The 22,160-nt window shown below is 31.8% G+C and overlaps 1 protein-coding gene across 3 annotated transcripts in view; it reads left to right on the top strand.

Moving 5' to 3' along the window:
- The window catches only part of LOC134715889 (glycerol 3-phosphate dehydrogenase-like), a 32,598-nt gene extending 13,757 nt beyond the window's left edge, over window positions 1-18,841 (top strand). For all 3 annotated transcript variants that reach the window (XM_063578430.1, XM_063578428.1, XM_063578429.1), the window contains exons 4-8: window positions 5,960-6,166; window positions 9,099-9,259; window positions 13,365-13,483; window positions 16,607-16,817; window positions 18,474-18,841. In XM_063578430.1, the coding sequence (XP_063434500.1) occupies window positions 5,960-6,166; window positions 9,099-9,259; window positions 13,365-13,483; window positions 16,607-16,817; window positions 18,474-18,732 (957 nt within the window). In that variant the 3' untranslated portion in view covers window positions 18,733-18,841. The remainder of the gene's footprint in view (window positions 1-5,959; window positions 6,167-9,098; window positions 9,260-13,364; window positions 13,484-16,606; window positions 16,818-18,473) is intronic.
- The last annotated feature ends 3,319 nt before the right edge of the window (window positions 18,842-22,160 follow it).

Consider the following 22,160-nt stretch of genomic DNA (forward strand, 5'->3'; position numbering starts at 1 on the left):
GCCGGGAAGATTATATGTTTTGTCTTTGTTCATGTCCAGTGGCCAGTTTAATGCATATTGAGAATGTGACATCATAGGTCAGAGTGTGAAATGTATACTTGACCAACAAACTGAGTCTGAATTGTAAAGTGCTAGTTTACCATGTGAATGCTGATGTTAACAATTTGATATTTATAAGACTATGTCAATGTACTACCGGTAAGTTTCCAATAATAAGCCAATTTTAATGTTATTTTTCTGACTTTGATTACCATTATGAAAGACATGATGTATACATGTTATTGACTACATGTATAATGTTCTCGAGACAATACATTTATATATGACATCAGGACTACAATTTTCAAATCTGCTCATGTTTCGAATGTTCATAGAATTATTTTTTTTTGAATAAGCTTAATGCAATTGCCCAATGACCATCAACCTTTGGAATGTCTGATTAACTAAGTCATCCAGGACATACTCTACAAAACAGATTGGAGACTGTACCTTTATGAAGATGCTAAATATGAGTTGCATTTGATGTATGAAGTAAGGAGATTTGTTTTCCGCACTATTGTCTGTATACCATAAAGCATGTACCACAATGCAATATTTAAAAAAAAATCTATTATCGATACTGGTGCAGTGTCTTTGATCTGTACGTACTGGATATTGTCAGTAAATCTCATGTATCTGGACTTGCTGTATTCATTTTCCAATGTGTCAGTACATTATGTCAGCATCTTTTAGTACTGGAGTCTTTCATTTCATTAACACAACTATTTTTTTTATTACAATCATTATTAAACTTGTATCTTTTTTTCTGTATTTTGATATTTCAATATTTGTTAATCATTTAATCAAATCAGTTACACGAACTGGAACTTTCAAACTTTATATTATCATGTATTGCTAGTAATCTGAAATCAGCTGGAATCACAAATGATCTGGTGCTGTTTGGATGATTCGTCGTCTGAGTTTTACCTGTCCAATAACTATAAAGTGTTGCGATACATTAATACACAACACATGAATAGTAACCAGAAAGGTGAAGCCACTTCTTTACTCTTTACAAATGCTGAAAAGAGAAATAATAATTATATGAAAGATTATCAAAAATAATTTTTCGTTGTAACATCACAACACTAGGGAACAGAAAGTAAATATTCATGTATGATGTCATAATGATGTAGAATTAAATTTAAAGATTGCTTTCTCACTCGTGGTTGATATTAAAAATAAAATACTTGCACACCCCCTTCCCTACGAGAAAATGCATTATTATTCGAAGAAAATCTTCATTTTGAGGTGGTAGACCTAGGTAAAGGGAAATAACTCTTAAAATCATCCGTACGTTTGTGTCAGCCATTGTCATAAATACGTTCTAAGCTTCTATGATACATAGATTATTTCCAATCTGTTTCAGGTAAATGCTTAAAATACATTTATAAATCTTGACTATTACAAACGCATCACTGAATTAAAGAGTTATCTCCCTGGACCAAGGTCTACCCCCTTAAACTTCTTTTAAATTAAGTTTTCCACACCAATATATGCCTGTTGTTTCTGCGTAGTCGTTAAAACACATATGAGTTCAATTGAAATTACTATACTGTACATTATGAAAAGGAGAAAAGTGTTTAATTTCATCGAAGTTTTTATTTAGAAATACATCCTACATGTATTTAGTGACTTTCGTGAAATTTAATTCCCATCTAGAGTGGGGGCCCATATTCCCCGGGGACACAATTTCGCCGTTTTGTGATTTTAATGTGTAAACACTTCAAAGGATGGCCAAAATGGAAGAAATATGACGATAAATTATAATTTTATAACAAGTATGATTGTCTTTTAAACTTAAACAAAATTACGGCACTTACTGCAAAAGATAAAAAACGGACCACGATTTTTTCAGTCAATTCCTGAATGAAAAACAGGATTTTCAAAGATTTTTTCTTAATATATTTTGGACTGATTGGCCTAAATTTCTGTTTTTTTTTACACATTTGAAATGTCTGCTGTTTATCTATAGTGAAATTTATTTGATAAATATTATATAAAGCTGCAGTTATTTGGTTTTAAATAGATGTGTAAAAACGGCGAATATGTGTCCCCCATTGACGAAACTTCGGGAAATTTCAAACACCCTTTAATGTAACCTTACATATGATTATTTTCAAACAAACATGTTTTCAAGCATATGAATGTTTAGCATTTGAAGTTATTTTCATGTTGAAATATCAGTACACTAACTTCAAAAACATAGACCTGAACATAAACTGTAGAAAACATGGAAAGATATGTTTAAAATGAGCACCCCACTCTAAGATTGTATTCGGTTAACACATTAATTTGTGTGTTTTTTTTAAATTTTAGCCTAGTCTTGGAAACACAAAACTCTTGTAGCGATATTTACATTTTGTTCATTGTTGGAGGCCATAAATCAAATCAAAAATCAAATCAAATATGTTTATTTCCTAATCAAAGGGCCCTTATAGGCATATGAATTACAAACAAAATGGATAATAGACAAAACATAAATTAAAATACATATTTAGAAACAATATGAAATTTAAACATTATAATATGATTTATATAAAAACAAAACAATAGTACATATATATACGACATTGTCAGTTCAGCAAAAGAAAGATAACTCTTCCCCAAATATTATCATTAAAACCTGTATTAATTCACTTGACAGTATTATTTCTCACTTCTAAGTTTGAAGTTAAAAATTTGCATAATTTTTTAATAAAATTATCATTATCATTTGTCATAATCCATATAAATAGGTTTTGCGAATTAAGTATTCTTAGTTTTTGATATTCCATAAATAAATCATCAAGTAAAATGGTTCTTGAAGTTACATATAGAGGACATTGCAATAAAAAATGGTGTTCATCCTCAGTCACATTCAAATTACAATATTGACAAAGTCTTTCACATCGTGGAATACTCTCTAATTTACCTGACATATTTACCCTGCGTTCATGACGACCAGTTTCAACTCTTAATTTGTGATTACTTAACCTAAATTTAGTAAGAATTCGACAATTGCCATTATTTATAGAGGATAGATAGGTTTCTTTACCAAATGAAAATTTAAATTTGAAATAAGTACTCAATTTACCTTTATCCTGTAAATAAGAATCTCATATGCTGACATTTAATTGTAAACTGCTTAGTCATGTTAGTGCTATATTATTTGGTCTCAGTCCGGTGGAGAGTTGTCTCATTAGCAATCATACCATTACTCAGATATTGCTCACACTTCAAACGGCTGTTTTGCAAAACAAGCTAGGCCCATGAGCGTAGGAAGTCAAGACTCAAAGTAATCTCGGACGGGCACAAGTTAACTAGTTTTAGACCCTTGCAAAAAAGAGGCAAACAACACATTCAATTTTCTAGACCGAAAATCAATCTTAAATTAAGTTTTTCATACTTTATTTTTCTTGAACTCAGACTCTTACCAGTGATGCATTTTAATGGTTTTCCTATAGGTTGTCTAGGAGTAAACAAAATCAATTATGCAGACCCAATATTTTTACTGGCCATGGTAATATTGATGGTGGTTAATCGTCTCAGTGGGGTTTATGTCGATCATATTTGTCAAAACTATTCATAACTTCATGCATGAAAAAGGACATACTTCAATAATGCAAAATAAAAAGAATATATGTGTATTCCCTATGTCTGTCTTGGAGGCTCATCTCTACCATAGACATAGGCGGATCCAGCCCTCCTCTTTTTTCGTGTGAAAAAAATGGTTTATTATACAGGTAAACATTAAAAGAAGACTTTAGCGGGGCCCTCTGTTATGGCAGTCTGAGACCCCCCAAATCCCATTTATTGAAAGTTGTGGAATCACCATTTGCTCCCACAAACGGATCAAAGTGCATCCCTCCCCGACGACATGGGAGAATCTGGCGACTGACATTAATCATTGTTGCTTAACCATTTGTGCCTGTAATTTTCCCTCTGGAAGTAATCAGAAATATATTATCCGGCTGGCGTATCAAGTCACTGAAATGCGTCCGAGATTACTCCAACTTCAAACAGCTGTTTAGCAAGACAAGCTAGGCCCATGAGCGTAGAACATTCCTTATGTCATGAATGAGGGGGGGGGGGGTCTTGAATGGCTTAATCTGAGAAATCTCGAACTACGAAGTGCATGTAAAATATAAGCAAATCTACTTACCCGTATGAATAGCGTTCTATTGCGAATATGTTATATTGTTATATCAAAATGATGATAAATTGCGGCATACTGCAGGGCCAAAGAAGTGTTTTTCGTCCTTCCCCTTGCAACCATGTCCACTTCGCCGATTTTAAACATTCTTTTTACATGACGTCATGCGGGTGAGATTTACCGCAATTAGCGTAAAAAAAAAGTGCAAGCGCTTTCAGTATTAAACATAAGAAAATCTAATATATAAGAGAATATTAAAAGGGTTATCTGTTTTAATTACTTTTCAAAAAATATTTATATCGGTATTAGTGATTCTTGAGAATTGATTTCTTTTCATGTTTACTGTGTCTGCACGAATCTCTACGCATGATGGTAAACCACCTCTTACGTCATAATATCCCTGACGTCATTAGATAAAGTGTTGGGAAGAAACAACAAACGGATTTTTGTTGTTGTTTTATTTTTTTGCATTACACAAAATTATGCATTGGAGTACATCTATAGAAATTCGGCCAACGGTATATCAAACAGAACTTGAAGGACTTTACTGCATTTGGATATCTTGCGATGTCTGCACTCCTATAGTTTTGGATGCCAGCATCCAGCTTTTTTGGGATGCCAGCATCCCAATATAACGGGATGCCAGCATCCCAATCAAAACGGGATGCCAGCATCCCAAAATAACGGGATGCCAGCATCTCAATAAAACGGGATGCCAGCATCTCAATATGACGGGATGACAGCATCCCAATAAAACGGGATGCCAGCATCCCAAAATAACGGGATGCCAGCATCTCAATAAAACAGGATGCCAGCATCTCAATAAAACGGGATGCCAGCATCCCAATAAAACGGGATGCCAGCATCCCAATAAAACGGGATGCCAGCATCCCAATATAGCGGGATGCCAGCATCCCAATATAACGGGATGCCAGCATCCCAATACAACGGGATGCCAGCATCCCAATACAACGGGATGCCAGCATCCCCAAAAAATAAAAAAATAGTTTTACAAAATATATGCAAAACTAGCATCCCAGTAATAGTAAGATGCGCCAATACCTTATTATTTTCACAACAGCATCTACATCAAATTTTAATGCCAGAAGCATATAAAATAAAACACACAGCATACGTACTATAAAAAGATGCTACCTTATGCAAAATATGAAAGCAATTAAAAAATTGAGAAATACTTTGAAAAATAGTTCTAAATTAGCATCTTTTCATTGAAATATGCTATTTCCTAGTTATTTCACGGAATGTATGAAAAAAACTGTACATGAGAATTTGAAATTTTAGTTGAGAACTCATTTTTTGCACATATTAATATAAAAGATGCAAAAGTTGAACATGAGACATGTACGCTAGACCACATGAAGATTATGTTCACAACAAAAGTCACTGAACAACCGAATAACCAAAGTTCATCAGTTGGGTAACTGCAAATTCTTAAAGCAGCTTGACGGATTGAAACAAAAACTGCAGTTATTTTTGGTAAAGTTTTGTAGCTGCTTATTTTGTTTTTAATCTTAGTGATTTTTAGTAATTTCCACATCAAAAACAAGGTCTTTAACTTTTCTGATTATAATTGGGGACAGCAGGCGATATACACCTTTCTTGGAAGACTGGCATATTTCCATTTAAATCTGCCTATGCATTCCTCTTCATTAAGAGTATATCATAAAGCTGCCTATTCAGTCTTTAGCATATTTTTATTGAAAAAAAAATCCAAAAGGAAAAGCGAAATATGACTTGATTGCAAGAATTTATTTTTGTTTGTAGATGTCGAAACTACCAATTATTACACAACATTCAAACATAGCTAACGTTTCCGAAATTAATCAACTCAGTTTATCGCAACTTTACCAGAGAGAACCAAATTTGTCGCGAAATGCTACTGGTGCAATACATATTCCGGGAGAAACTATAGTGGACCCTTGGTTAACTCCTATTGTAATGGCTGAGCATGCGCGTATACGAGGTGCACAGGTTTGTTGATTGTAATATAAAATCTTTCTAGGTCACAGATAAAACGGTGTTGTCAGCGAATCACATTAAGTTTTATTCATCTAAGTATTTCAAATGCAAATGCAATATTTGTGAAATATTTGAAAATTTTCACACATTACACATTGAAATCCCTTTTCTTTCAAAAACTCTTAAAAATAACTCAGATTTAAAAGCATTTTCAAAAAGGGCTTTAGAAAATCGTCTTGGATTAATAATAAAAGAAAACATATCAAATGGAGCAAAATTTTAAAGGCACTACATAGATAAAACAACAGAATTTCAAATATTTGAAAAGGATTTCAAAACAAGATCATCAATCATCCTTTAAGACAACTGATTTAGATATATATCGTCTTTCATCAGTCTTTAAAGAATATTTTGTCTAAAGACAACATTGTAAAAACATTCTAAAGTTTAAATTGCATACACTGCAATCGAACGCAAGATATTTGTTTCTGATTTTTTAAACCCTGATTCTAGAATTATAAAATAAAAATATATAATCGATTACACAAATATGTGATGTGGTTATAACATTTTCAACAGGTTTTATTCATTGGTTATTTTTTTAGTCCAGTAACGATTGTATGATTGCAGACGTGTTTTTTTTTTATAATGACGGAACCTGTCGTTAGAAAGGAAATAAATATGTCTTATGGTAATTTTCCGATCAAGGATTTAATGATTTCGCACTTTGATTCATGCGTTGCCTTGTAGCTCTGAAATCTTGAATTAATCAAAAAGAACAGTCTTCGACTCTTTAAGGTTTACAGCTGGTTGCACACTGATAAATTAACTATTAAATAATAAATCACTGTGAAGTGTTTTGTAACAATTCCAGTTAATCAATTGTCACCTCATGGTGACAACGATTTTCAAGACAGATACATAAAATATATTGACGAAAGAAATTGATGAAAACTTATTATATGAATGCAGGATTTACTAAAATACAAAAATGAGCTAGGCCAGAAATCTTTTCTGTAAACCGAACAATTTTGCGATTAATAAATAAGATAACACAATATTTAATAATTTAATTTTGGATGTAACACGTCCCTAAATTGGCTGACGTTATTTTGTTATCAGCTCAGATACATAATTTGGTCATGTGACCGTGACGTTATCAACGTTTTTCCATGGTTTTCCAAGGTTGAAAATGGAATTTAGAATTAAATTATAAGAAATGACCGTATTTTTTTTTCTGTCTATTCGGAATAACTTTAAAAATGTGGTGCACACCATAAAAATAACCCACTACGCGCGTTATTCAGTGTGCACCATTTTTTTTTATGTTATTCCTTTATAGACAGAAAAAATATTACAGTCATTCCTTAAATAATTTACAGTCCTTCGGTCTCTATGTGATGATTGCCTTGTAATCGTAATCAATTTGTCTTCAACTGACAAGTTTGAATATCTTTTTGATATCTTTTACCTTTCTCTTACCGATATTCAAAACACGTAAACCATTCTAAAATATTTGAAATAGCGATTTTCAAACCATTCCAATTGATATTTTATTATATGTATTTTTATGTTGTAATGTCATACTTCTGTTACATTAGAGTGAAGGTTGGCGACTGATTAAATGTTTGAACCCGCTAAATTTGTATGCACCTGTTCTTAGTCCGGAGCCAGTTGTTCAGAGATTGTCAATTGCTGTTGTTTTCTCTTTTTGTGTTTTTTTTAGACCGTTGATTTTTCTGTTTGAATCGTTTAACACTAGTCTTTTAGGGGCCTTTATAGCTTGTTGTATGGTGTGAGCAAAGACTTCGTGTAGAAGGCTGTTCTTCTTGCTCTCCAGTAGTATATTGTCATATTGTTTTACACCTTGTCTGTTGGTCTTGTTGATAATTATCCAATTGGTACTTTCATTCTTATCAATAATTCAGCAATCTAACCCACTTGGCATACTCTCATATACATCATTTGAAGGCAATTAGTAAGCCCTCGATAGTGTCATCAACAAAGTAACCTGTACTTTTAAATTGTCAGATTTAAATGTTTTAAATTCAAATTACATAAAATTCGAAGAAATGTTTTTCCACAATTAAGTAGGTTTTAATATAACTACCTTTCTTATATACTTATTATCATATACCGACATACACATGTCCGTAGTACGAAAGCCGGTTAGTGTCAGGGTAGAGTTTTGTTTTTAAGTCGCTTAACGACTTAGCTAACTTGTTTAAACGACTTAGCTAAGTTGTTATAACGACTTAGCATATTGATCTTGTTATAACAACTTAGCTAACGTGTTTAAACGACTTAGCTAAGTTGTTATAATGACTTAGCATATTTATCTTGTTATAACAACTTAACTAACTTGTTTAAACGACTTAGCTAAGTTGTTATAATGACTTAGCATATTTATCTTGTTATAACAACTTAACTAACTTGTTTAAACGACTTAGTTTACTTGTTTAAATAACTTACCTGACTTGTTATAACGACTAAGCTAATTTAACTCGTTATAACAACTTAGCTTACTCGTTATAACGACTTAGCTTAGTTAGTTGTTGAAACGATATAGGTAAGTTGTTTAAACGACTTAGCCAAGTCGTTATAACGAGTTAGCTAAGTTGTTATAACGAGTTCAATTAGCTAAGTCGTTATAACAAGTTAGCTAAGTGGTTAAAACGAGTTAGCTAAGTTGTCATAACAAGATAAATATGCTAAGTCGTTATAACAACTTAGCTTAGTCGTTATAACGACTTAAAATAAAACTCTACCCTGACACTAACCGGCTTCCGTACACATGTACACGCTATCGATACATACATATATATTCAAAAATATAAATCAAAAATATAATATATATCTGTGAAAACAAAAACTAACGTCTAAGTGTTATAGCAAAATAGCCAATACAGATATTTCCTTTTTTGACTTTTTTTGTTTGTTTTAGATATGTATAAATACAATGGTCAACAATGTTGAATTTAATGATAGTAATAGGACATGGAATGTTTTTACGAACAAAGGAAACGTAGGAAGCAAATTAGTTATAAATTGTTCCGGTCTGTATGGCGATATTATTGAAAAGATTGCCGGATATTCATCTTTCAAGTAAGTGACATATTATTTAAATAACAACTTTGACATATGGTGTCCTAAGGAGATTTTTTTCGAATAATGTTCGGAACTTTCCATTGAATCTACTTTTCCAAAGCAAACATGATAAATGCAACGAATAATGCGTATTTCTTCTTCCTTTTTACCTTAAAAAAAAGGAATTTGATGCGACTGTCATACAAGTGAGAGGTTAAGCTCGATTCCAAATTTAATCCAACATTTTCTACATATAAAATGTCTGTACCAAGACAGGGATATCACAGTTATTATCCATTCTTTTGATGTGTTTGAGCTTTTGATTTTTCCATTTGAATAGGCACTTTCCTATCTGAGTTTTCCTCGGAGTTCAGTATTTTTGTGATTTTCCGTTTTGGTATACATAGTCAACATCCCTTAATCATCAACTTATACAGGAATATCAAATTGCTACAGTATCACATTAAATAATTAAATAGACACAAAAAAAACAAGACTGAAAAGAGCAACAAAACAATTTTGTATTTATTACGTTTTAAACTCAAAAATATTATTGATAGTAATGTACAAAACTGTATTTTTAAGTAGAATGTCGAACTATACATTTGTATTTATTGTTTATTTAAAACTTTGTTTAATTTTCTATGTTCTCTGTGATATACGAGAAGTCATAGATTTGTACAAGGAATATTGTAAATATTGCATTTTTATGTCACTAGGATGTCATTAACATCTTAAAATTGACCTATTATTCTTAAATGGCTTTTTATACATTGTTTAGGGCCAATTTAAATGGAAGCACAGCTTTTATAATTTTTGTATATGATATCTTGTAGCAAACATATTTATGGAAGAATAATTTGGACGTTTTTATATTTTGACCTAATGATATAACTTAAAAGCAAAAGAACAAATATGCAAGACTTAATTAAAAAAGGCCAATATCCCGCAGACTAAAGTTTTGAGAACATTCGAAGCACGTCAGTTGATAGATAAAGTATTCCACTTACTCACAACTAGCTAGTGTTTGCCAGAGTTAGATGATACATTTGGAAGTGAAAAGTCGTTTCGTGATAAAAACAAAATGCGATTTCTGTCTTTCTTTTATAAACAAAATGTACTCATTTATGTACAAAAGAGGTCTTATAGAATATCTCGTATACTTATATAATTATTTACCTGTTTTTGAAAAGGACTTGAAAAATAATAATTAATAATATCCTGCATTTCTTAAAAAAATGTTTTAATATGAACAGCAAATTATGTGTCAGTTTGTACTTTTCCCGAAAATTTAAGTAATACAAAGCAGACATATGTTTAAAAATAAGGGTCCTTGAGAAACTTGAAACAACCCATAACAGCTCATAAAGTGTCATCAGTTAAATCAATGCAACAGATGATCAAGTGTTGTTAATTATAAAGAGAAAAATCAAGATAACAAATACAAACGGAGAGAATTATACGAGACCATGGACCTCGACAGGGAAAGCGGCTCCTCATATTCATGACTCACTCGCCATTCTAATTGACACACGAAACGTCAAATTTCGAAACTGAACCCCCTTAGTATACTACCGATCTGGATCAGACGCTTATAACGGTATCTTCAATATGTGTGCATTTCCAACCTCTCTTCTTAATGTTGATGTTAACTATCTAAGTTGTTGATTGTTTGGCAAGGTCACCATTTTTACATGGCACGTACGACTAAGTGTAAATGTGTTTGATGACGATGAACAATAGCATAATTGAGATGTTTAATGTTTTTTTGTTCTACAGGTCTCTTATAACCTCTTGTGTTTTTAAATCTTAGTTGCAATAGGCTTCATGTAGCAACATATCTTTATTTTTGAAATATTTGGGCATACTAATTATTCCATCCAATATGTATTGTGTTCCAATAACGGAAGTGCGTTGGCCTCTTAAAATAGACAATGGAGTTAAAATACGTTTTTCTATCAAGAAAACACACATGTGTGACTTCACTCATCAGAAAGCAGCATTTTCTGTCTAGTTATGCTGTTTTTTTTATTAATTCAAACGAAAGCATGATCTAATTTTTATACATGTGTGTATTAAATTATGTATCTTACTAACACGTCTCTTCACAACGTACTGTATATAAAATTATTACAATTTATCGGAGTATCTTATTCAAGATAAGTGTATCAATAACCCTATATAACATATTTAGACTAATGAATTAAGTATTATGTAAAAATAAATCATTGTAAAAATAATATAAACGAAAGCATTGTGTAAATCAAGGCAGCAGTAGTATACCAGGTTTTCAAAAGTCATCAATCGATTGAGAGTAAACAATTCCGGGTTACAAACTTGACCCGAGGAAACCAAAGAAACATCATTTACGGCAACACTGAAGTGCAACAAAAACAAATGCTAACAACGATGAAACGAACTATTTGATAACAACTGCCATATATCTGACTTGGTGAAGGACATTTCAAGAAAAATTGTTGGTTGAACCTGGTTTTATGTTAACAAATTCAATTTATCGCCGATCAGCCTAATTGTGAATAGTCAATTAGAACGTTCTACAAATGCCAAAAAACCTGATCAAGCACGATTATGATAAGAATGTAAATCCAGATGCACTTATCTTCTGAACACAGATACCAAAGAAAACAAACCGTTTATTACTTAGCACAATCAATTCAAAATATATTTAAGCCTTTTTATAAAAAAAAAGAAGATTCAAACAAATTTATTTTAGAGTCTTCGATATTACAAGGTATATTTTGTCCTAGGATAATATATTGTAAAAAAATTCAATAAAAACAGAAATGAATTAGATTCTCGAAGCTTAATACTAAAAATCCTTAACATATAAACATTAAGTATTTAAATTACCAACGATAGAGTACACTCAAAAACTGAAGACTTGCTGAGAAAGACTAATTTTATTTTTGTAAATGTCATCTTTCAAAATCAAGCCAATTTTTAGTCGTTAGAAGCGATTATACATTACCCTAGTAATAAAAGTGCATACACATGTTCTGTGTTATTTACAAATGGAACATTTCCATAGCAAAATGTGATTTGACATTACATTTAAATCAATAAAAAGTAAGAAGAAGTTAAAATGACGTAAAATTGCGAATGGGACAGCTTGTCGCCAGACATTAAATGACAGTCGGTTACAACTAAATGTCACCGTTCGGCCTTCAACAATGAGCAAAACCCATAACGCATACCAAAAAAGAACATTTGAAACAATTCAAATTATTTTTAAACTAGTCTTCAGGATATCACTGAGATCTTAAAGCACATATATACTGTAGGGTAGCATGTTTATATACTGACATTTGAATTGCACTAGCAAATATCTCTGAAAGCAATTTATTACAGTAATAAAATAATTTTATGTGTTTAATTAGCTGATCTGTGCAGCTGGTATTTTGGCGCCTGTAGTTATAATACTTTAGTGGCTTATAAACAGGATATTTATATCAGACAGAATTAAGCTTACACTTACTTAAGAATCCTTCTAACTTTTATGTAAATGCAAAGAAACATGTTAAATTAATTATAAACAAAAAAGTTACCCCACTTATTTCCCTTCAAACACAAGTAATCAATATATTGAATTTTGAATGACTTTTTAGAAATAGAATGCTATATAAAGAAACAAACCATTAATAGAAGAAAAACTTACAATTCTTTGGTCAAACAGAAAAACTTTTCAAAGATAAAAACATACCTATAAAACAATCAAATGAAAAGCACAAACTCAAAAATCTAAAATAGATTGAGCAACTCGAACACCGTCAAAAGCTAGGAACGAACGCAGATACCTCGAAGTGGATAGCAGATCTGCTCCACATTAATATCCCTTGTTTTCCTAATAACAAGTTATTTTGTGTTGATCGGTTCCAAATCTGGATTTTAGAATATGATCATTCAGTGTAAAATTCTAATCTACGGATGACATGTCTTTTTATCCCATATCCGTTTGTATTAGAATGTCCGTTCACCCAAATTTTCTTATATATTTTTCGTTGTCTAGTCTTAATTGTAAAATTTAACAATTTTGAATATTGAAGTTATTGATTATCACAATTTTTTCGAATTAATAAACATCTATTTAATATACATTTTTTAGAATCAAACCACGAAAAGGACAATATTTGATATTTAACAAAACTGCTAAAGATGTCATATCTTCAAGCATACTTCCTGTTCCCACAGAAATAACCAAAGGAGTAATAGTATTTAAATCTGGTAAGGTAATGTATTGCATTATATGTAAGTAGATAAAAAATACAGTCGAGTACTTGAACGAAAATGCGCAAGTCAGCAGTCTATTTCAGATCTTGTCTATACTTCATTGTCAATGAAAAAAACCTTGTTGACTAACTATATTACATAATATGAACTGCTTCAAACATAATTACAGACATTGCAAGGATTCCTGTACGCTTAAAAGTGGCATAAAATGATATATAGAAAAGATAGTGTATTTAACTGAAAAGTAAAATCACACAAAAACACTAACTCCAACTCAAACACATCAAACGAAATTATAACAACTTTCACAATCCTGACCTGGCGCAGACATTTTCCTATTTAGAAAATGGTGGATTAAACCTAGTTAAACCCAAGTTTAACCTCTTATCTACATGACAGCCTCAGTATATTTCTTTACATAGACAACGATTGGTGAACAAAACAAACAGACACAATAGGAAAACAAGTCAAAAATAGGGCACAACAGTCAACACTGTGTTACAATCTTTAAAGTCCTTTAACTCTACTTTCCGCTATATAGTTGACGTTCTTTCACTAAACAATTCAAAATTTGGTGACTATGTGGATCGCATCTATCCCATCGAATTGGAGATAAAGGATACTACAGATACAGTTAAGTCGGCTTCATATCTTTACTTACATCTAGAAATTGACAATGAGGGTCGGTTGAAGACAAAACTTTACGACCAAAGAGATGATTTCAGCTTTCCAATTGTGAACTTTCCATTTCTAAGTAGCAACATTTCAGCAGCACCTGCATACGGGGTATATATCTGCCAATTGATACGATATTCCCGTGCTTGCATTTCCTATCATGATTTTCTTGATAGAGGGTTACTGCTCACAAGGAAGCTATTAAACCAAGAGTTCCAAATGGTGAAGTTGAAATCATCCCTTCGTAAATTTTACGGACGCCATCACGAGTTGGTTGACCGTTATGGAATAACCGTTTCACAAATGATATCGGATATGTTCCTTACGTCGTAACTACAATCCCCTTCCCTTTCATGAATTTGACCTACCGAATTAGACTATTTACCGGATTTGTAATCCCATAAGCAACACGACGGGTGCCGCATGTGGAGCAGGACCTGCTTACCCTTCCGGAGCACCTGAGATCACCCCTAGTTTTTAGTGGGGTTCGTGTTGCTTATTCTTTAGTTTTCTATGTTGTGTCATGTGTACTATTGTTTTTCTTTTTGTCTTTTTTCATTTTTAGCCATGGCATTGTCAGTTTGTATTAGATTTACGAGTTTGACTGTCCCTTTGGTATCTTTCGTCCCTCTTTTAAAACAAACAAACATGTAAAAATAAACCCAAAATGGCACGTAGACCAGGCAGAAATCAAAGACAAGAATACACAAATTTACCATAGTACAATAATACAACAACGGGATGTATTAGTTCAGAGCCACGTCATATAAGTATCAAAGAAACACAAAAAGGCGATGTTCAGTACAGCAGAAGTAGGGCGAGAATTCCAACCAGAGTGACAGTCAAAGTCATAGATCGAAAATAAACGCCATGGGCCCCAAAAAAAAGACACAGACAAATAATAATACACAAGACACAACATAGTTGTCGTTTGTTGATTTGGTTCAAAAGTATGTTTTGTTTCTTGTTTTTATATATAGATTAGACCGTTGTTTTCCCTTTTTGAATGGTTTCACCCTTTTTTGGGCATACTATAGCTTACTGTAAGGTGTGCACCAAGGCTCCGTGTTGCCTTACAGATGATTTTCTTTTACAAAGTTTGGCTTGGATGGAGAGTTGTCTCAATGGTAGTCATATCACATCTATTATCTATTATAAAAATACACAGAACAGTAGCAAAAATGAAAGACAACAATACTAGATTTATCATAGAACGACAAGATATACAGTACGGAGCCACGTTTAAAAGATATCAATGAAAACACACTAAACAGTAAAAGTGATATTAATAAGGACAAATAAAACAATAGTATAACACCATTACTGCTACATGTAGTTTTATAAAACGAAATATCATCATCAAATCTGAACATAACATGCAGCTTCCCTCTGTTACTGACATGTTATTTGTGAGTTTTATGCTGGTCATCCTATCAGATCCATCGATATAATTTAGCTGCATTTTAGATTAGGAAACCCGTTTAGAGAACAGGGTTTGGTGAGAAAATCTGTTCAATGAGGACAGAAATAATTTGTCTTTTCGTGCTATCTACTTGACAAATTATCTTACTCATATAATTTTTTTACGGAGAATGCATACACATATTCTCCTCCTAAACTTTAGAAAAACCTGAAGCAAAAGCAACTTATAAACAAAAAAAGTCATGAAAAATACACTTCCTTCACAGCGATAGATGGATTAAATATTTTAAGTTTGAAAAAAGTCAGTTTAAATAAAATGTGATTTTACTACTTTGATTTGAATCGTCTTAATGGGTTTATTGCCTTTGATTTAAACAAAAGGCGTAGAACAATTACGCTTGTTTTTACATTTGATAAAACACATTGCCATATTCTAAATATTGGTAAGAATTGATGAGTTCTGTTTATTATGTTAGTGTTTTATAGTACTGCATATTTCAAATGGAAAGGCATAATACTTGAGGTAAAATAGGTGAGTGACGTTTGCAGACAAAACGGAATGTTAAGAATTGGCGTATGCACTTTTATCTTACAGGCAACTGGCTTCGGTAATTTTTTATTTCTGAAAATTTGAATTAATCTTTTTTAATCAATACGTATCGTTGTATGACATGGTTGCACACCAGTCAATTACAGTTCAACTACGTTTTAATTTAAATGTTAACTAGTACAGTATTTAATTATGTACAGATTCAAAAGATTTAATTGATAATTAGATTTAAATGCCGTTGAACTACAGTTGACTTTTGTGCAATTCCCATTCCTGGTTTCTAAGATACCATGTTTTGTTTGTTTTTATTACCTTTGATGAGTTATTGACCATGAAATCTTTGCCTGTGTGCTAGCTATCTTATTGTTTATATTTATGAGTATATATATTATGATGTATTATCAACGAGCACTAAACGTATATCTATAGTCTTCGAATGATTGTTATCCCTGTTAAATATTATTTTATAGTATATGACAATGTAATTATTGGACCAACTGCCGAGGAAACTGAAGATCGCCATGCTTCCCCTACGATTAATTCGGGCATAACCACAAGACTATGGAATCATGGGAAGAAAACCGTGCCCTCGTTGTCGAAGCATGATATTGTTCATATGTACACGGGAGTACGACCAGCCACTGAAAACAAAGACTACCAAATTATTGCAAGACCGGATAGGTGAAATTTAAAAAATCTAAACTTTTTAATGATCGACTGAAAAATAAATGTAAGAAGATATGGAATTAAAGCCATGCGACAACTCTCCGTCAATGGCAAAAGTTAACCATTATAGTACGTTTTTCAACACAGAGCCTTGGATCATACCGAACAGCAATCTATAGATGGCCTAACAAACGAGTAGTTAAATACCTTTCAAACATAAAAAATCAACGTTCCATTTTTTTTTTTATCAAAAAACCCCGAGAAACACTTATAAACCGCATCAACAAACGACAACCACTGTGCCGTCAGGTTCCTGACTACCTACATGTGCAAAGAAATACAGCGGATTCTGATATCTAAATAGGCATCAAAATTCACACTTACCCGAAACAATAGTGTAACATCATACAGAGAAAGACAGACTATAAAATATCAATTGAAAAGAATGCTTTTTACACAATTTAAGTAATTCTGAATATTTTCTAATCTTTAAGTAATCTTTGTTTTATCTAGGTAAAACTGACATTCCTTGGCATTCACTTGGCCATGTTAAGATGTTGAATTAATTTGAAATTGTTATCCGCTAACAAGCATTTCAAAACCCGTTTGCAAACATCAAACAATTAAAAAGGGTAAGACGGAATAAAGCTTCCACACTCACAACCGTTTTGAAAAAAATAACTAAAGTAAATACATTTTTGTTTTAAAGTTTAACGGTAGGAAATTACGTACAACTTATCAAGCTGACTGTTACTCCTTCAAATGCAAACCATTCAAATATTTCAAAACTTTTATTACGAAGCAAAACTCAATTTTGAAATAAAAACAATGTCACCTTTTTGTCTTTAATACTGGTCTTAAAGTATGAAATATTTGATAAAGAATTCCCCAAAAAGTTTCTATGAGTTAGTAGTTATAAGCATGTATCGAAATTTAAAAACATAATGCAGTCTCCACTAATGAATAACGGACAAGTATGCTTAATTTTTAACTTTTTTTTTAGAATGGTGAATGCTTTAGCTTTTAGTTTTAGACATTCAGGCAATTATAAAAATAATGAACATCAATCAACCGTACTTTTGACACAAATGCATTATTTATTAGATTAAGAATGATAATAAAAGTTTTAGTATTTTCAGATTTATAATTTTGTTATAGAACACGCAATTGTGTAGTTTAAATCTCAAATTACTTGAAATGAAATGACAAACTTTATTTGTTAACATTTTTAAGAATTTAATCGTTCATTGATTGATATATAACCTTAAAATTATACGTAATGGCTATAAAACAAACCTTTTATTTGGTAAAAAAAAAACGTTTTAAAGAGACTGTTTTACGAATATTGTTTTTTTTTTGTTTTTGTTTTTTTATTTTAAAGCTGCTTTTATCGTAAATCGTTTGATAGTTTTAGATATTGCCATGGAAATGTAAAACTTTAAGCATAAACTAATTATGTACATACTTACATTTTGTTTTGCCTTTTCAGATATCGACAAGTTCATAAACAATTTAAATTGTATATAAAAAAGTTCTGATTCATTGTTTGGTAATTTTGGTAACTAGATACATATCGTTTTTGACAATTAAAATCTTCATCGGTAATAATTATTGTCATTCTTAGTAGTAATTAGCCTGTACAGATGTACCAACTCTAATTATCACTTTCAGAAACTGGTTGACAGTTGGTGGTATCCGATCAACAGGATTAAGTGGATGTATTGGTATCGCAGATCATGTTTTAGCTCAGGTCAAATATAAATTTGGAATTGAGCCATCAAAATCCAGTTGGGAAACTATTAAGAAAGTTAACTTTAATTTTACCAAAAATGGAACAGTAATGTTTCCACATGGAATTGAACATTTAATAACACATCCGCTTACGTTTACTGGAGTAACCAGAAAGACGATTTCACAATCAAACTTATAGATTGTTCTTGTCCTATTTAGCTGGTAAAGTGTATGACGTCAACTCCATGTTTGCTACATAATTTTGTATAATAAAAATATTCTATTTAAATATGATGGTTGGAATGTGATACCCCGCAATCGTCACATGCCAATTTACGTAAAATTTTCTTTAAAATAACGATGAGTACAATCAACCCTGTTCATCCTGACCCTGACAACAACATCAACTAAAACCAATTCGCTATGACGAAATGTGATAAAATGACTTATTCTTTAATGGATAAAGGTACCAAAAAGAGTAAGTTTGACATTTAATAAAAAGAGGTCGAACTTATCATTATCAACTCATACGTCGGTACTGACATTCATTATAAATATCTCAAATAGAATTTTCTTATTATTCATAGTCCTTGTTTGTCATAAAGCACATATCAATTTAAAATACCTCCCTGGCTTCCAAACAGTACAGTCGGAGTGGTCCATATGATGGGTAATACAGAAAAGCGTTCATGCCACACGACATTTGTACAGTTTTATTGAACAGTAGTATATTTCTTTTGCCTTAAATTACTTTCAACATTCATTTATTTACATGTAAATTTTAATTTTCAAAGTGAACTGTTTGACTAATTTTCAGTTGATTTTTGGCATGCTTATTTTTTTGGAGTTCTTTGTGCATATATTCAGAATAATATAAGTTTTGATTACCTTTTCACTAATTTTTTAACTCGAAGTAGTATTTTATTGTCTTTTTATTTCTAGCCATGGCGTAGGTAGTTTATTTTCTATCTATGAGTTTGACTCTCCCTCTGGTATCTTTCGTTTTATTGGAAATTAGAAAAAAACGAAATTTTCATTATTTTGTTATAATGATGTGAAATATTTTAGTTCTGTGCATGTTTTCATGGCTATTTGCATCTATGTTCTATTTTTTTTTAATTAGACTACAATGTGGTGAATGAGGCAAAACAAATAATTACATATCATATATTATGTTGCCACATAATGGCAGATAAGCAAAAATTTTGTACTTAGGAAAAAATATTGAGTAAAATCAGTTTGCCACCCAACATGGCTCAAAACTATAGTGAAAGGTTATTCATCTAACCTTAATTCATCTAAAAAAGGAATGTTTGAAAATCCCTAGATGATGTTGTAATGTGTAGGGATGTGTCGCTAGTTGAACATAATAAACATTCTACGCATATTGCGAATCACTAGTTTTACACACGCCTTTGAGCTAAAGAATAGGTTCTGTCTTAGTATTCTGGATGAAGGTAATAAGGATCTGATTTGATGTGGTACTTTGTGTTTCTATCTTTTAAATTAATCGGATGAATGAATTACATCTGTTTGTAGAAAAACCCGCCTTCCGCAGATTAAATCGGATTCTGTATAACAAATATACTGCTGAATAAAGAAAAGACCATAGCATGTTTTGGAGAAGGGGTGGAGGCAAACAAATATTCAAATAGATGCATATAGCATTTTTTTCAACAGAAGACAACATTTGGCAACATATAAATCAAATCAAGTTTAATTCTTTTTTATCAAGTTTCATAAATGTGTGGCCCAATATTGATAAAGATATGTTGCTGTTGTTAAGCTAATAAATGCACGAATAGCTGTTTGTTAATTCTTTGATATGTCATGGGTACACTAACCAAATACTGATAATTACGTTATAGCAACCTTAGATTGAGTATTCTAAATTTTCTTTATCTTTAAGGATGTACACCTCCGAGGAGCCAAAAATTTCTAGAATTAAACTTTTTTTCTAAACCTGTTTTTTGTGTTCATATGACTGTAAAAAAATAATTGGTGAAGAAAAAATCATACGGTGGTGCACTTCTTTTTTTGCTACGGCCCTTTGAAAGTACCCAATTTTCGTGATTTTCCCATTTTTCATCAGTTTTTACCCATTTTTGGGCTCTAATCATGACAAAAATCACATTTCCACAATTAAACTTTTTGTCATACTTTCAATAAAGATGAAGGGGACCAATCTGAATAAATTTTAATTTCAAAAACTATAGGTAGGTGTTAATATAAGAAAGTTTTATCATATTTTGATGCTTTTTTGTGTCAAATTTACCATGTTGTCAATTTTGTAAATTTGTGATTTTTCTCCGTTTTAAGTACAAATTGCATGTTTTTTCAACTTCTTTGTTATAAATGATTGAAAACATACATATCTAAGAAATTTGAAAAGAAAAAAGGGATGTGGGGTGTACATGTTTCTGGAAAAATCATTTTTTGTATCCCTCACCTATTTTCTCGATATTTTGGCTAAAAAGACTGACTCGATTGGTAATAAAATTTGAAAAATGTATTAATTAAAAACTACTCATTGGAAATACCCAATTTTTTTACAGAGTTGAGTTTGATTATTACATTTTTTAAATTCATTCATATTTTACACTTGTATCTCATGTTTTAGAGATAATTCCAGAACGAGATTTCAACGAGACTGAACGAGACTGAAATGTCAGAAGAATACATCCTTAATTTAACTTAATGTTTTTGCAGGTTTTTGTCCAATAGTTATCAAAGGTAACAGGATTATAATTTAGTACGCCATACGCGCGTTTCGTCTACATAAGACTCATCAGTGACGCTCAAATCAAAAATATTTATAAACCCAAACAAGTACAAAGTTGAAGAGCATTGAGGATCCAAAATTCCAAAAAGTTGTGCCAAATACGGCTAAGGTAATCTATGCCTGGGATAAGAAAATCCTTAGTTTTTCAAAAAGTTCAGAGTTTTGTATACAGGAAATTTATAAAAATGACCACATTATTGATATTCATGTCAACACCGAAGTGTTGACTACTGGGCTGGTGATACCCTAGCTCGGGGGCGAAATGTCCACCAGCAGTGGCATCAACCCAGTGGTGTAAATAGTTATCAAAGGTACCAGGATTATAATTAAGTACGCCATACGCGCGTTTCGTCTACATAAGACTCATCAGTGACGCTCAAATCAAAAATATTTATAAACCCAAACAAGTACAAAGTTGAAGAGCATTGAGGATCCAAAATTCCAAAAAGTTGTGCCAAATACGGCTAAGGTAATATATGCCTGGGATAAGAAAATCCTTAGTTTTTCAAAAAGTTCTGAGTTTTGTATACAGGAAATTTATAAAAATGACCACATTATTGATATTCATGTCAACACCGAAGTGTTGACTACTGGGCTGGTGATACCCTCGGGGACGAAACGTCCACCAGCAGTGGAATCGACCCAGTGGTGTAAATAGTTATCAAAGGTACCAGGATTATAATTTAGTACGCCATACGCGCGTTTCGTCTACATAAGACTCATCAGTGACGCTCAAATCAAAAATATTTATAAACCCAAACAAGTACAAAGTTGAAGAGCATTGAGGATCCAAAATTCCAAAAAGTTGTGCCAAAAACGGCTAAGGTAATCTATGCCTGGGATAA

The sequence above is a fragment of the Mytilus trossulus genome, chromosome 4 (assembly GCF_036588685.1).
Source record: "Mytilus trossulus isolate FHL-02 chromosome 4, PNRI_Mtr1.1.1.hap1, whole genome shotgun sequence".
Lineage (NCBI taxonomy): Eukaryota > Metazoa > Mollusca > Bivalvia > Mytilida > Mytilidae > Mytilus > Mytilus trossulus.